A 17,652-nucleotide genomic window follows, 5' to 3' on the forward strand; every position below is an offset into this window, starting at 1 on the left:
GATTCTTGAAAGAATTTTGTATGTTGTTATTAGACATAAAAAAAATTTAACTTAGTAAATATACTGATTTACAAGTCATTCTTAAAAACATAAAACAAAAGTCCAGGAGCATTTTTAAAAAAAATGAATTATATAATTATATTTTAATGATGACAAGCTTTGATTTATGTAAACACTTCAAAGCAAAACTATAGTTTTATGCTGCCACTAACAAATCATTTTATTTCAAGAAAATCTATTTTAACAATCCACCAAACATTTTACATCTACCAATGAACAAAATTGTTTTATCTGTATACAAATGATGTGATGTTTGTAGAAATATTTAGAATAGCAATGAACTATGTATAAACTTGAAGCAAGATCTATTTTTTTTTATCTTGATGAAATTTCAAGTTTTTTTTATCATTGTATGACTAACAAATAGTAAGTAAATAATTAACAATTCTTGTTTCTTTTGATCAGATAGTGTAGCTTTAGTAAAAAAGGACCATTAAGATTTTGAAAGTAAATAATTATTTTTACTTTACTGTTAACAAATTTAGTATTTTTGGAGAATGAATTATCAGAAAGTTGCTATAATTTACAGATAATATAATATACTAATCCAAACCCAAGTACAGAATTAAAAAAAACAGGATACCTTATTCCATAATCCAAGCAAGAGCGCTTTCACAAGTAGCTCACATCATCAGTTGCTCTCTATAACGTTTCAAATCGTTTCTTGCAAATTACACATTTAAATTAAAAATCCTTTACTATACAAGATTTAAAATTGTTACAAGATCCTTTTCCAATTAAATCAAAACAGAAATAAAACTAATTTTTTTTTTTTAAATTAAAAAATTTAATTGTAAATTAAAATTTCCAAAAGGATAAATTTTGGAAAAATATACAATATACATATAAATTAATCCTATCTGTATAGCTGTACACAAGCCAGTTGATAATTATTCTCAATATGAATCAGGTTAAGGGGTAAAAATTAATCCATTGGTGTTTATGTTAAATATATACAAATTAATCTTTAAAAATGTAACAAGTGCTACTAAAAACTTTTGTAACGATATATTTATATTAAAAATAACTTTTAGAAACACAAACATCTGTTCAACAGAACATAAGAATCCAGAAATGGAAAAAAGCTAGATAGAATAAATTGTAAGATTATGCAAATTAAGAAGCTTTATTAATTATAATAAAGACTATTAATATACAACAAAACAAATAAGGAAAAAATTACAAAAAAAAAATAATAATCAGACAGATTCTGAAGATGTGAAATTATTTTATTTATATAAAAATTCATACCTATTAAATTTGTTAAAAACAAAATACAATAAAATAACTAATATTACATCATACACACATATCATCACGAATCTTATTATGCTTAAAAATATATTTGACGATAATTCTAGGAACAACTCTCTTCAATATCTTTCATTTTATAAAAATATTACATTTATTTAAAGGATGGGTACTGTAATCATTTTTTTTATTTTATATAATTAGACTTTATTTTATTCTATCAGTATTTGCTTAAATCAGTAAAACTGACTCCTTAAAATCTTTCATAATAAAAAATTCATTACTTCAGAGATCTTTAAAAACATATTAATGCTGTTAGCACACAAAAACTCAAAACGAGCACCCATCTTTTAAAAATACTAAAATAAATAATTTAAAGCTTTAAAAACAAAATATTGCAAAACTTTAAAAAAATAATTAAAATTAATGTTGAATGTACAGGATAAATTGAAGCAATCCCTTAAATATAAAATAAATATTAATTTACAAGATAAATAAAATATATTAACATACATTCATTTTTATATTAGTTAATAAAATATAATATACTACATAAAAAACACAAAAATCACTATATTAGAACTATATATATAAACTACTTTTAATCTAAAAAAAAAATTTAAATAACACTTTAAAACTATGAGCATGACAAAAAGTATTTATAACACGAAAATGTAATTTTGATTTTTGGGTAAAAGATTATAACACAATTTTTTTAAAGACTATTAAGCTCATAACATCTACCACAGCCTCATTTAATTAAAGATACATGGAATATGCAACTTAATACACATTTGTGTATATGTACAGATCATAAATTTTCTTAAACTTACAAAAAAATTTCTTAGAAAACCATCACACTAAAATATTATATAACAAATTAAGTACTGACATATGAAAGCATTGAATCAATGTTAAACCTTATGCACCCTGTTGTATTCTATGTTACTATTTTTTTTATTATTCATTCACTATTTATTTCTTTTATTGTAAAAATAAACAAAGGTTCTATATTAAAAAAAGAAAGTAAATGATAAATGTTAAAATTACTTTTATCAGATGTAATATGATTTTGTTGATAAAATAAGTAAAGGAAAAACTAAAATGTTATTGTTACTATACAATTATGAAAATACATTGAATTTACACTCATATACAGTAAATGCCTGCTATAACAGACATGATACAGTGAACTTTCAACATAACAGATTACATCGAGTTGGCGAGAATTATGGCAACAGTGTATGCCAGTTGATCCGTTGTACGATATGTATTATGATTGAGAAGACTTGCTCACATTTTAATTGTTCTTATTTAGTTAAATCTGTACATACACAGTAGTTTGAAAGTGTTTTACCAGAGTGTATATGTGTGTGCGCATGTGTATATATATATGTGTGTAAATAAAATTGCGCCATGTAAATAGTTTTCATAGGTTTCATTCAGTAGAAATTTAGGCTTTGATTCTTTCTTTTTAAAATGACTGATGGGCAATAACACTGGTAAAATAAAACGTGTTAATTTATCTGTAAGCCAGAAACTTGAATTAGTAAAAGAATTAGAGTCCAGTACAAGTGTGTCAATATTATGGAAAAATATGATGTATAAAAAAAAACTGTATTAGACACTAAAAAAAATTGAAGGACAAACTTAATAACTTATTCTCAATAAGTTATAGTTTTTCTAAGACTGATTTACAAATTAACGAAAAATATAAATAGCCGTAATCAGAATCTGGGAGATTCTGTATTAAAATGGTTTATGGAGCAACGTAGTTGAGGGGTTAGTATACGGAATGGAAATTCATATGCAGTAAAAATATTTGCCAATCATTTAGGACTCGAAGAATTTTAAGCCACAGATGGTTGGCTAAGCAGATTTAGAACTCACTAATGAGTCACGTAACTCATGGTAAAGATCTAGTAGTACCCCCCCCCCTTGAAGTAGAACAATTTACAGTCAAGTTGGGCCAATTCGTACAAGACGAATCACTGCAACTGCCCCAAGTATATATCGCTGATGAAAGCAATATAATTTTGGAAGTCTCTTCTGTGAAATACCCAGGCACTAAGACACAAAAAAATCTACCTGAGCATAAAGAAAAACAACACAAGGATAGATTTTCAGCCTTATTTTATTTATGCAAATGCTGATGGCACACACTGACTGAAGTTGAATGTTGTTGGTGGTAAAGCTGCTTGTCCGCTTACATGAATGAAGATATCATGCAAAATATCCCCGTGCGTTACTATTCTTCCAAAAAAGCTCGGTTTAACTTAGCAATTTTTGAAGGCTGGTTTTTTGACAAATTCATTCCTGCCGTGAGAAAGTATCTAGATGTCCTGAAAATGCCTGCTTATAAAGTAAAAGTTTTAATTTTAGAAATGTTCTGGCACGTCCTGTACCAGAAAAATTAATTAGTTATGACAGCAAAATTATATGCTTCTTTTTACCACCAAACATAACCTCACCTCTTTAATACAGCCGATGGATCAGGGTGATTGTGGGATGCAAAAGTTTAAACTACATGAGGTATTTAGATCAAGTACTTATCATATTTGAAGAGGAAGATGATTTAATTGAAGATAAACCTGAGGGGAAAAGACAATACAAAAGAGTAAATCAAATACTGGGTATACCCAGAAAGATCAGTTGCTAAATATTTCTGTTGCAGCTCTACATGTGTACTGAGTTGCCTGTTATATTAGAAAGGGATTGATTACATTCTTATTAAGTTATCTAGTCTATAGAAATTTCTTAGTGTGTTTATAATGGGTAAAAAATGTGAGACAACTGCCGTGTGTAAAATTCCATCTGTGATCCGTTCCTTGAATGCAAGGAACATTAAACCGCAGAAACTCGTAATCTGATTTACCATGCACATGGAAAAAATGCAATAAGTGATTCCAAGGTAAAGAGATGGGCCAGACTGTTTAAGAAAGGGCATGATAATGTACATAATGATGGACAAGATTAAACTGATGGACTCCACAAGATCATGTACAGTGTTTGGGGACAAAAAAAAAGGAGTTTTGCTCATCCACTTTTTGCTTCAAGGTTGCACAAACACTATCAATCTATTGTGAAACACTGCATTTGTGTCCTACACCTTAAAACCTTCCTTGCTGGCAACAGTTCCATGATTGCAAGTCAAACAATTATTTTAGGATACAGCTTGTGTCACAAGCAGCATTATTCTATGATGAAGGGATGCAAACTTCTGGTGCCCTGCTATGATAAATGCCTAACAATGGTGGGAACTAAACAGAAAGATTTGTACTTCTAAGAATACAAAATTTATTTATGAACTTGATCATTTTTAATAGCCCTTCTTAAATTTTTCTGCATAACCTCTCATATATGTAGATGAAAGTACATATGTAATGGTTTTTTTTTATTTTAGAAAATTAACACATGCCAACACACCAGTAAAAAAAAATTAGTGTAAGAAATTAAATACTGATGTAATATTAGATTATCTTCAACAGAAACATATATATAGTTCTAATACAACTATATAACATTAAAATAATGTTAATATAGTTTACCATAAACTAATTAAAATTTTCTAACGTAGACACTGCTGAAATATTGCTCATTTTTTAAGTAAGGCATTGTATTACAAAATTATTACTACCCTGATATTAACAAGCAATTAATATTTCTTAATGAAAGTCGTTACACAATCACTAAATTCTTGGACTTTATCAGCAATAAAATAAACATGAATTAAATTTGTTTAGAACTATGAATGAATTTAAGTATTTCTCTATAATATTTTTTCAACATGGGTTAATATCCTTTTGTATTAGAATGCTTTCACTGTTGACTTTCATCTCACTTCAGGGAAGGTTCAGCCAGTTAGTTACTGGTGTGCGTTCTCCCCACCACTGGTCTCTTTGATTTGTAATAGTTTTTAAGGTATTAGTCAATTGAATTTAATGGACCCGCGATCAAAATATTAAGTAGAGTCTACTAAATGAGTGTATATTGTACAAGTTAATTATTATGATTGTTTTCAGATTTTATTATTATAGCTATATATGTTAATCTCCAATAAATTGGTGCGTTTTGTTCTTACTACTTTTATTTGTGTCATAATACCGGCCCAGAGATTGAATTACTACCAATTTTATTTTATCTATACAGCCCACAGTTATGAATGTTTGTTTTACGCATTAAAAACAAATATTTAAAGAAGTTTATAACTTGACTATTAATTTTCTTTTTAAGATCCTAGCTTTTTTTTATGAACTCTCTGAGCTTACCGTTATACAAATAGTTTAAATAAATTGTAAAACTAAGGCCAATAAAGATGATACAAATAGATCATTACATCTAATCTTGGAAGATGTTAATGTAATATTAAGGGTTTTCTCTTTTTCAATTTATAGCATTTATCAACAAAATATAAACAAATGAATGCAATAATTACTTTAAAATGTTTATACTTCACTCACATAAATATCTTATTCTGTTTTGGATTTCATAACAGAGTTTTAGGATTAAATCAGTAAGAAACAAATTTTGGTTGCCCTGGTGCAGTTCTTCAAACTAACATATTACTTGCATATTTTATAAAACTCATGATAAATTCATTATATTGATGTTTTTTTCATAACTACAAGTGTAAAATCATACTGTCTCAATTTTTGCTTAAGAAATTGAAGATTATGCAGCAAGCACGAATATCTGTCGTAGAACATATTAAATACTGATTATCATTTATTATAACTATTAACTAATTAATGCACATTATAAATAATCGTATTATTTTGTATTTTTATAAAATCACGCTTCTACAGATTACTGCAGCACAATTCATTAACACATTCACCACCAAACACACCGATCGACGTTTCATTTTTTCCAGGTCACCAACGCGAAACACATCGTTAGATGTTTCAGGACACTGCTTCATGTAAACGTTGTTGCTTACTACCGTTGGCAGTCGACATACGTGAAGCTTTGGCTATCGATACATAAAGGTTTAACTTATCGATTTATGCGGGTTTTTTTTTATAATCGTTCGATAGTTTAATTTTTTCTTGATATATTTTTTTTGTTTGTGGGTGAAAAACGCCTGGGCGTTATCATCGCCCGGTAGTTATTAGTAAAAGGGTAAAATAACTCCGAAATAATAAACTATACAAAGTGTAAACGTAATATTAATCATAAAATAAAAATTTACTAAAACAAGCCAAGAAGGGAAAATAAAACTCAAAACTAATACCACAAACAAAGTTGATAAAATATTAAAGTTAAAATAATAGATTAAAGAAAGTACATAAAACTTAACCTAACTCCCATGGGTTATGCAAAAATCCCCTCCCCGATAGTAAAATTAAATACATAGAATGGCTGATTATAATAAGTTCATGCATGGAATAGATACTGCTGATCAGCACCTTTCGTACTACCCCTTCGTGAGAAAAACTGATAAATGGACAAAGAAATACTTTCTTTGTCCATGTTTTTCCTTATGAAAAACATAAACTTATCCATATCCCAGCTACAAAGAAGGAAAGACCCTCTAGACACTGCAAGGTCTGCAAATCAAAGAAAATTCACAGTTCAACTAAGTTTCTCTGCATTTCTTGCAATATCCCTCTACACCCAGGAGATTGATTGTTTTACCAGATAACACACCCTGAAGCATTATTAAAGGTAACTAGAAAATTTCATTCAATTCTGTTCAGTACTTTTAGAGGTATTTAGAATTTAAGATATTGTTGTAAAAATACATTAAACTGGCAAAAATGGCTGCCACAGGGAAATGAGATGCCCAACAATGTGCATGGCAGTGAATGTGTTAATATCTACATTGGTTCAGTTGACTTACTGAAAATACAATACAAAGATAGAACACTTAAAAGTAATCAATTACAAACAATTTTTTTTCTTTTAACTCACTAATTGTATTATTGTACTAAGAGTATTTATGTATATGTAGAACAACAAAGAAACCTTAATGATACTAACTGAAAAAATACTGAAGTGCAGGTATAGTTAAGAAATTGTGAAATTTTACAAAAAGTAAATAACTTAAAAATCAGCATCTAACGTAAAGATATTTTCATCTTTTTTTGTCATAACACCACTTTTTTGATACTCACCAACTTTCTTTTCAAAAAAGTTTGTTTTACCTTCTAAAGAGATGTGTTCCATGAAATCAAATGGATTTTCTACATTGTATATCTGTAACATACATAAAAACAATAAAATCTACAACTAAAATAATTTATATTTAATTTTACTGTCTGAAATTACAAAGTAAATAATAATTAAAACAGAACTAAGAGGTAGATTCAATATACTTAACATTTTTACTTTCCTAATAAATATAGCTGAAATAGGACAGGCGAAGCAAGATGATCATTCAAAAGTAGGGCATCAGGTTTTTTTTGCAAATCTTTGTTTTAGGATACTACTAGTTCATCTACACCAAAAAAACATATGTATGTGTGGGTGTCGCATTGCTTTTGGCCTTATATCTCATGATTGACCAAACTGATTTTCTTCAACATTAATATTTTTCAAAATTCATTAACGGCGATGGGGGATATCAGGAAATAACCAGTTTAGGTGCATTTTAGAGAAAACTTTACTAAAGCAAATCTGCTACCTACAATGCATAAATAATCAAATAACATCTGTTCATAAATGAACGCCTAGATCTTTAATCGAAATAAATGTTCTTTTGCTCTACCCTCCAGTGATTTAAATATTTTTCAAAATTTTTTTAAAAGTTTATACTTCACATATAGAGCTATCAGGAAATGACTACTTTTTAAATGATAAGATTCCAGATATAAAATACAGAAAAAATGTTTGAAAATGTTATTTTTCTTATTTTTGCCTTTACTGATAAGGATGTTAGATTTAGAAACTTCACTTCAGCAAATCTGTTAAGCTTAACTTATAATTGAATATTTTGAAACCTTTCTTAAAATTTATGCTCTTCCTCTAAAAAAATATTGTTTTTTGGTTCTTTTATTTTATGAAGAAAAAAAAATTTAGCCATGAAAGTCATGCAATAATTTGTCAACCCTTTTTTAAATCTATCAACTGAATAAAGCAGTGAGTCTTAATCGTTTTAGCTCCACAACCCCTCCCAACCAAAAAAATGAATATTTTGTAACTCCCAATTCCAACCCAATGAAATCCAGTTTAAACTATTTAGCTATGTTGGTAGAGATGAGTGTGAACATGGCTGTACAAACATGAGCAATTTACAGGTTCCAATTTGATTTGTATATGCTCCTTGTAATTTGGTCTGCTCGCATAATTTTTGCTGTGAGAGCGTCATTGGAGCGGGAATGGATGCTCTGCTTCCTTCACAGCCATAATCTTGCTGGAAAATCTTAAATAAAATTCTTTGTAAAGCTGTAGAAATGGTCAATTTTATTAAAAGTCGACCATTACAGAATAAGCTGTTTGCTAAAAGAAGTAATATGGTTATAGTGAGAGATGTGTCAACCCTGTTATGGAATTGCGAGATGAATCGATAATTTTTTCCAGGATAAACAAATGCCATTCTCAATGTTTTTACAGAATAATAAGTATATGTTGCTGTTGACTTACTTATGTATTTTCTTATGTATTTAAACAACTTGAATGTAAATTTACAAGGATGTGATAAAAATATTTTATTAATGGCAAAGTTCATGCTTTCATTAAGAATCTTGACATCTGGATTATTCGCCTTCAAAGGAAAAATTATGTTTCCACTCACTTCCAATTATATTGAGGAAAATTTGGATGAAGATACTATTATTCACCACAGTTTGGATAGAATAAAGATGCATTTGCATGAGCTAAAAACTTCAGTTGGCAGAGTATTTCCTGTAAGATAAAATGATTTCTCAAAGAGATGGTTCTGAATCCATTTAGTGAAAACATTGTAGCTGCTAAGTTACCAGTTGAAGATTCACAACCAGTTCATCAAAATGTCTGCCGACAAAGCATCTCGTACAATTCACATAAGTTTTGGCTTGCTTGTCAAAGAGAATATGGTAATTTGATCACAGAAGCATTGACAGTATTAATCCCTTTTGCCAAGACTTACCTCTGTGAAAAGGGTTTTTCATCTATGGTTGTGCTAAAAGTTAAATATAGGAAATATTTTTTATCACTTGAAAATAATTTGTGTTTCTTTCTTTCCATGATTAACTATTAAGGAAATTCTTTCATTAATACTTAATGAAAGTATTAAGAACTTTTAAATGAAAAACAAATGCAACCATCTTATTAATCTACTTTCTTTATGTGTATTTATGAATTAAGTAAAATGTTTATAATAAATGATTTTTTCTTATTTTACGTGACCTTTCCAGTTTCAAGTCATGAAACAAACTCTGTAAGAGAAAAAAATCCTTGAATGCTGATAGAAGAATAACTTCTCCATTTCATTAAAAGATTACAATGAAGAAGCACGACTATGTGGGTTCATTCGACTGTGAACATACATATATATGCATGCACTGCGCTACCTACAAATGCTTTATTACCATTAAATACAGCTTTAGTTGTCTGAATTCACTATGACCTCTTCCAGCACAATTTTAGCATGTCTTACTAGGCAACTAGCCAACTGATTTTGAATTAATCAATTAGAATACCGCAAAATTAACTGAGGATTATTTTTAGAAAAAGAATGGATAAAAATAAATCAAGTTATATATTATTTTAGATATTACTGAGTTCAGCTTCAGTTCATAAAAATATTACTTATAATGAATTTTTGATTTCAGTAATTTCTTTCTACCTTGTTTGGTCAAGAGTGCTTAAAATCTTACCACGTTCACCTTCATTACCAAAGCAAAATTCTAGATTGTTAAACATTGTCTGATGTTTGATAAATACATAAAATTAATGAGCCACTAACATTTTCTTGATAATGAAAACACAAATATTAACAAAAAAAAAAAAAAAAACTTAAGTAAACACGAAAATAAGTTCATGATTTCAATGCTCTCTTTTTTGTATAAGTAATAAAAATATGGATTAAAAAAATAATAATAATTATAGTTTAATTAATATTACATAAGCATAAAAATTATGATTAAAATCATTTTTTTTTAATTTATGAGAAAAAATACCTTTGGGCAATTAAGTTCAACGAGGAGACGATCAGCAACAAATTCTATATATTTCTTCATGAGATCACAATTCATACCAATCATAGCAACTGGCAAAGCCTCCGTTAAAAATTCTTGTTCAATAGTTACAGCATCCTTAATTATACTGCAAATGCGATGTTGTGATGGTTTCTGTATAAGGTGTTTAAACATCAAACATGCAAAATCACAGTGAAGACCCTATAAAAATAATTTTTTTTTAACATCAACATAACAAAAACAAGGTGTTTTTTTACACATTAGTAAAATATTTTTTTCTTTGTTTTATAATTGTCATTTAATCTTACAAACTACGATAATTAAAATGCATTATCTATACACAACCTTGAGATTAATGCCATTAACGATGAATGTTCTAACATTAAACACATATGTACAATGACGATTGAAATACAACTTTTATCATAAATGTATAATCAAGTTTTTAACAAGGTGCATCCTAGCAATATAATAAATCAATCATCTTTTTTTAACTTGAACACATCATCCTTCATTATTTACAGAGTCGATGCTGTAATAGTTGTTTACATAACTTAATTAACAATATGTGGGTTTTTAACTTTAGAAGCATGAACTGCCTAAATTTTCTTTTCTTTGGGTCTTTATAAATAAAAGATCAGAATATTAATGGAACAAACCTGTGATTTTTGCTTCTTTCTTACAAGAAATTTATTTAAAATTCTATTTCCAAATATCTGAAAATCCAGGAAAATGTAACCTTTTTATTTAAAAAAAGAAATATTTAATGTAATCTTTAAAATCTACCACATACCATCAATTTGGAAAAAAGAATAAGTTTTAAAAAAACTTGAAAAATACAGATATACTAATTGTAGAAAATATCACTAATGTAAAGCATATGCATCAATCATTTATCAAATAAATTGTGTAACTACAATATTGAATCCAGTACTACTTTCTGAACCATCTAATGGATCCACAATACTTGGATCTTGGAAATAGTATCCTGGAAACTGAATGGTACAAAGATAAATGCCAATAATCAAAGTGTGTATTACATTCCATCCGATTTCAGTTACAAATTTTGATCTTGCATAAAATGAGTCAAATTCAATCATTTTATTTTAAGAATATTAGTGCACACCAACCATTTAAAAAAAATACACATATACAAGGGGGTGAAGCCTCTGCGATTAAAATCCATTAACAATTAAGCCTGCTTTAAACAAAATGTTTTAGTTAATAACAATAAATCTTAAGTATTTTGCTTCCTGTTAAATCCACTTTTCAGTAAGAAATTATAAGTATTTATACAAGAAAAAATAAATTTGTAAAATGTTTTAATACAGTCAATAACATTACTAATGTATGTTAATTTCTCCTCTTCATTTGTGGCTTAAATATATCCTCTCCCAGAATGAAAATTATTTTACATAAAAAAAAAACTTCAGATGAGCACAAAAAAATTTATATTTTTATAAAACAAATTATAACTTTCTAAATAAAAAACTTTTCCCTAACCCATAAAACAAATAAAATGTATCCCCACCCTGATACATGATTGAAAGAGTAAGGGGATTTAAAAAAAATAAATTTTCATTAACATCCTCAATGGTATTGCCTACACATAAACATTACGTTTTTTTTAAAAATAAGCTAAAAAGAAAGCAAAAGTATAAAGGTTTACATTAAGCTCTAATCTGCTTGAAGTAGCCAATCTCTTAAATCATTTCATCTTATCTTATCTGATTCTTTCATAAAAAAAAAAGAAAAGATTAATATCATTAACCCTCTAATATAAAAACTAAACTTTATGACTACATCAAATCACTACACTTTAAATCCAAATATATGTAATTGCAAACAGAAATTTGAAATAAACATTTTAATAATTTGTTACGTTAAAAGTTTCAAATTAAAAAAAAATCCTAGTTAATACTTTACTTTGTAATTTGTTTAAGAATACAGCAATTAAATAAGTGTTAGATAGAGGCTATTCTACATTTTATGGCTTTAAGATTTGCTGCTTGCAGAATTAAAAAAAGAAAATGCCAAAACCAGCTTTCTTCAAGGAAGTGACTAGTCTAATTAGAGTAATAACCTAGTGATAGGTTAAAGTTTCATAAGCAATAATAAATCTTCAGCCTATCTGAGTGAATCTGGAACAAACTGACTTTATATTATATAAACTATAAGTTGGTATCTACAACACAAAAAATATACTAGAATTTATTTTTTTTTTTAAATTGAAAATAAAAGATGTAGTGATAAATAATAACACAATTTACCTCATCACGAGAGATCAATTCGTTGCTAAATGTTAGTCCAGGCATTAAACCACGTTTTTTAAGCCAAAATATTGAAGCAAAACTACCAGAAAAGAAAATTCCCTCAACAGCTGCAAATGCTACAATTCTTTCACCAAATGTTGCAGTGTCACTTGCAATCCATTGTAAAGCCCAATCGGCTTTCTGTTTAACACATGGCATTGTTTCAATGGCATTAAACAAGAATTCCCTGAAAATCATAAATAATTAAGAATTTACTAGTAGCATATAAAACATAATCCTACAACTATTACAACAAAAATATAGCTGAAATGTCAGATATACAATTATCACTATTAATATAAAAATAAAATGATTTAAATAAATTAAAATGACATGTATTAACATGATAAAACTACTTTGAAAATTTATCAATTACAATACTGAAGAAACAACCATGAAATTAGGACAGAAAAATTTAATGATTTTTCTTATGATAAAACTTTATTTTTAAAATATGTAATAAATCCTAAATGATGCATTTATAAGCAAATTTAATGATATAGAAAGTAAAAGATTTTCTAGGCAATAATGAAGATGATAATGCTTTAAGAACTGGATATTCCTTGAACACATTTTGGGTACCAGCATCTTTGCAAGCTAGTTGTAATAGATTACATTCTGACCCTTTATTTTTATTGTTTTAATTATTCAAATTTCTCAAAATAGTAAAAAATTTTTATTAACTATTTAAATCAGGTCTCTACAAAATTTTTCAGACCAAATAAAAGTACATCAATTTTTTACCACCAATTTATGTCTAAGAAATAAATTTTAGTACTGCATACCACCTATGCCAACAGAGCAAACAGTGAAACCTTTCAGGCAGTCATAACTCAAAATGAAATATTTTCCAGCCTGTTTATGTTTTATTTTTAGCTATAGAATCATCCCCTGAAATAGTGTCCTTTCCATATAGAACACTTAATGTTAATGAACAGAAAGTAATATTTGTGCTAGTTTATTCCTTACTAGCATCTGTTATATTTTAATTTTTTTTAAATCTTTGTAAAATGAATAAAAATAAACTTTACTAAAATAAGATAGAATTTCTATCTTATTAACATAAGATAGAAATTTCTTTAACACCTGATTACAAATAAAATAATTTTTCTCACTTTACATGTAAAAGAGAATAACAAATTATTTTAGACCAATAAATTTAAAAAAAACAAAACTGTATTATGTCTAACAGTTTCTAGATCTGAAAGTTTTATTTCTGATCATTCAATTCATACATTATTGGCATCATCTTAAATTTTATAATAACCATCAGATTTGTTACTCAAATTTTTATTCATCTTATACTACATTAATTTTTAAAAACACTATTTACCATGCCATTACATCATTTCAAATCCAATCAGCGAGTGTGCTAAGTGAAGTGTTTCATGCTTTGGATATTACAGCAGAAAGATAATTATTCTTGAAAGACATGTTGTGTAGTTTTGTTTCAACTGCGCAAGATATTTACAGAAATTCTGTAAATACTGTGAAAAGCTTATTGGCAAGAATGTATTTACTTAAAAATAAAAGAATTTTAATTACATTTATGTTTGTGTGTAACATATTTATGTACAACACATAAAATGGATAAGTAAAGTGCATAAAACACGGGTGAGAAGAAACAAAAATTGACCTTCTTAATTTTTATAAATTCATCAGGATAAAAAATATACCTCTCTGCAGGATCTCTAATATACGTATCTATTAGTAGGCTATACATTTCAGAATGAACATTTTCCATAGCTATTTGAAATCCATAAAAACATCTAGCTTCAGTAATTTGAACTTCTTGACTAAATCTTTCAACTAAATTTTCATTAACAATTCCATCAGAAGCTGCAAAAAAGGCTAAAACATGTGAAATAAATGTTTTTTCATCATTTGTCAGTTTTTCCCAATCGCCGAAGTCCTGAAAAATAAAAAGAAAATGAACAAATTATTTAAGAGTATATATTTTAAGATCATTTTTCAGCAGATGTAACTACTTACATTTCTTGACTAAATTATGGTATACCAGATATGTTAAGACGTTTTCATTTACAATTTTACGATTCACATATGATTTATACTAAAAACATTTAAGAAAATGTTTTATAGATAAACCATTTACTTTTCTATTTTAATTGGTATTATCAATATGCTGATTATTGTATCTGGCAAAATGGTAGCATCTCTGCCCTTCATTCAGAGGTTTCAGGTTCAAGTTCCAATGGAATTTTTCACATGCTACAAAATTCACTATAATCCATCAGTAACTATTATTCAGCACAAGTATATATTATGCTGTTTAAATGTATACATACATAAGGTTAATGTATACAAGTTCATATACCTGTGTAAGTTTTGTTTAATCATATTTGGAGAAAAATATAAGATTTAGAAACTCGCAACTTATCAAACTTCTTTTTTAAGTATTGAATACTGTCTGCTTTGCAGCAATACAATTTTTACATTAACATGGCTGAATTATTCTCTCTTTTTCCTGTTTAGCCTCTGGGAATTACTGTTCAGGTATTACTTCAGAGGATGAATGAGTATGATGAATGTAACTGAAGTGTAGTTCAGTACAGTTTGTTTGACCCTTTCTGAGATGTATGATTAACTGAAACCCAACCACCAAAGAACACTGGTATCCATGATCTAGTATGACTGAATTACTAAAAATTCATTAATGCATATTAATTTATTAAAAAAAATTGAAAATTTAAAAATAACATTACATAGTAAATGGTCCTTGCATATTGACAGTAACATAAGTGAATAACCTGTAATAGGTACAATATCCAATGATTTTCTGCAGCCTATCATTTAGATATCTTTTAAAAAGTTAAATATTCTACCCGACAAAATATAATTTCTGAAAAAATTAACCAGTGTTCTTGAAAGCGATCGAAGCAGCTTTCATTAGAATTTAAGCATCACATTTCCATAGAACATCTGCTTATTTTTGCTTAAGTATTTTAAAAAATCCACAAAAGTTATGTTTTAATAAAGTTGTTTATTAGATTTTATCCACACAAACCCATTAGATGTCTTGATGTCTTAGAGGTAGACAGGTCTAAATATGAAATGAAATGGCCAAACATAAAGGCCTATTCTACTGTTTCTGGTTAGACTGTGGTGTGCTAACAAGTACTGGTTTGACTGAATACATTTTTTTTTCAAAAGTGTAAATTATATCAAAGGCTCAGAACCAGGAGAACATATCTCCAAAAATGTGTTTTTCAGTTTTTTATAGTTATATTGATGTCTCAGAACCGGACACACATAACTCCTGGCTCCTATTCAGAAGAGGAGAAATAAACTCCCCATCATTTTTTGATATTCAAGGAGCAGCTTTTGACTTTATTTGAATAATTCAAGTGCATTTAAAAATATAGTTTTTAGTGCATTTAAAAACTATATTTTTAAATGCACAATTTGTGTATTTTTATCGCTTCCTAGACTAAAAAGATTTTAAAATGTTTAATTAATCACTAAGTTTGATTAATTCTTATATCTAACTTTGTCTGGCTCTAAATGCTTGTGCCGTACACAAGTAGATCATGCAGTAGTTACAGTATTACTGAAAAAAGAATTTCAAAAACAATGTACTTCCGTTAATTATTTATTTATTCTTTAAATTATTTCTTATTCCTTTTACTATGAGAAGACAAACTATAGTAAATAGAACAAAACCAATAGATATATAATGTAGTTACATTACAGTAAAATTTAAAACATAACATTTATATACAATATAAAAAAGTACAAGGACATTTATTATTTTATTAAAAAAAAAACAAACTTTCTACACGGAACAAAGACAAAAATTGTACTCTAAATAAAAATTGATTTACAGAAGTATATAAAAAAATTTATAAATTAAAAAATTTAATTCAAAGAATCTTATTAAGAACTATAATACAAATAAAATGTAAAGGAATAATGTAGTTATAATAAGATTTAATTAAGAATAACAATAATTACATATAATGACACCATTTTATTAAAGAAAAACAAAGTTACTCATCAGACCTCCCCCCCACCAACAAAAAACAGCAGTATAAATTAAAATAAATACAATGCTAATATGACAAATACAATTTTTATTAAATATATTTATTGTTATAATATTACAAAAACCAATTTATATTCATTAACATTATCTCTTCAAATATAAAATATTAAAAGGAGTAAAAAAATTTTCAGTCATCTTTGCCCGAGCAATCCTAATTTTCACAGCCTTCATTCAGACATTTAAAAAAAAGAAAGAACTGTGATATTGTTCATTAATCAAATCTTACTGGCACAAATCCATCAAATAATTTATTTAATCATTCTGAATCTTCAATGATCTATGATATTTATGGTACAGCTGAAACACTAATGTGGATGAGCGACGTTTTCTTGGATACAAATTTTCTTAAATTCTTCCTCATTTTTATATTTGAAGTATACGTGATCCAGCTCTTCTTTCAAATATTTGAAATGCACTATCTTAAACCAGTGAACTGGATTACCATTAGTGTCAGATTTTTGTTCTTTAGTCTTTCTTTCAGCATAGACTTAAAACCCAAAAACTCTTTTCGTTCTACTTTTAGTATATCGTATTTTTATTTTTAAAAGCCATTCATACAACAGTAAACCACCTGAGCATCATAAATATTTAATTTTTGAATACTTCATGAAACGAGTCACATTCCATTTATGAATGACCCCGTTCAAAAAACACTGATCAAAAGAGGGAATGTCTAACGATTGTACAACATGAAGAAGCATAGTATAAATAATGATAAAGCAATTCTGTCCCCCCCAACTGTTGGGAAAACAGAATAATTGGACATCTATCAGCAACACATTGCACATGACGATGCTTCATATTTTTTATATACACATGACAATACTTCAACAGAACCTCATTTAGC

At 27.5% G+C, this 17,652-nt stretch overlaps 1 protein-coding gene across 2 annotated transcripts in view; it reads right to left on the reverse strand.

Moving 5' to 3' along the window:
• Positions 1-1,268: 1,268 nt before the first annotated feature.
• RnrS (ribonucleoside-diphosphate reductase subunit M2) overlaps positions 1,269-17,652 on the reverse strand; it is a 37,566-nt gene continuing 21,182 nt past the window's right edge. For both annotated transcript variants that reach the window (XM_075369723.1, XM_075369724.1), the window contains exons 4-7: positions 14,419-14,654; positions 12,701-12,929; positions 10,413-10,631; positions 1,269-7,509 (exon numbers count right to left, since the gene is read on the reverse strand). In XM_075369723.1, coding sequence (XP_075225838.1) covers positions 7,357-7,509; positions 10,413-10,631; positions 12,701-12,929; positions 14,419-14,654 — 837 coding nt within the window. In that variant the 3' untranslated portion in view covers positions 1,269-7,356. The remainder of the gene's footprint in view (positions 7,510-10,412; positions 10,632-12,700; positions 12,930-14,418; positions 14,655-17,652) is intronic.

This window comes from Lycorma delicatula, chromosome 6 (assembly GCF_047948215.1).
Source record: "Lycorma delicatula isolate Av1 chromosome 6, ASM4794821v1, whole genome shotgun sequence".
NCBI classification, from domain to species: domain Eukaryota; kingdom Metazoa; phylum Arthropoda; class Insecta; order Hemiptera; family Fulgoridae; genus Lycorma; species Lycorma delicatula.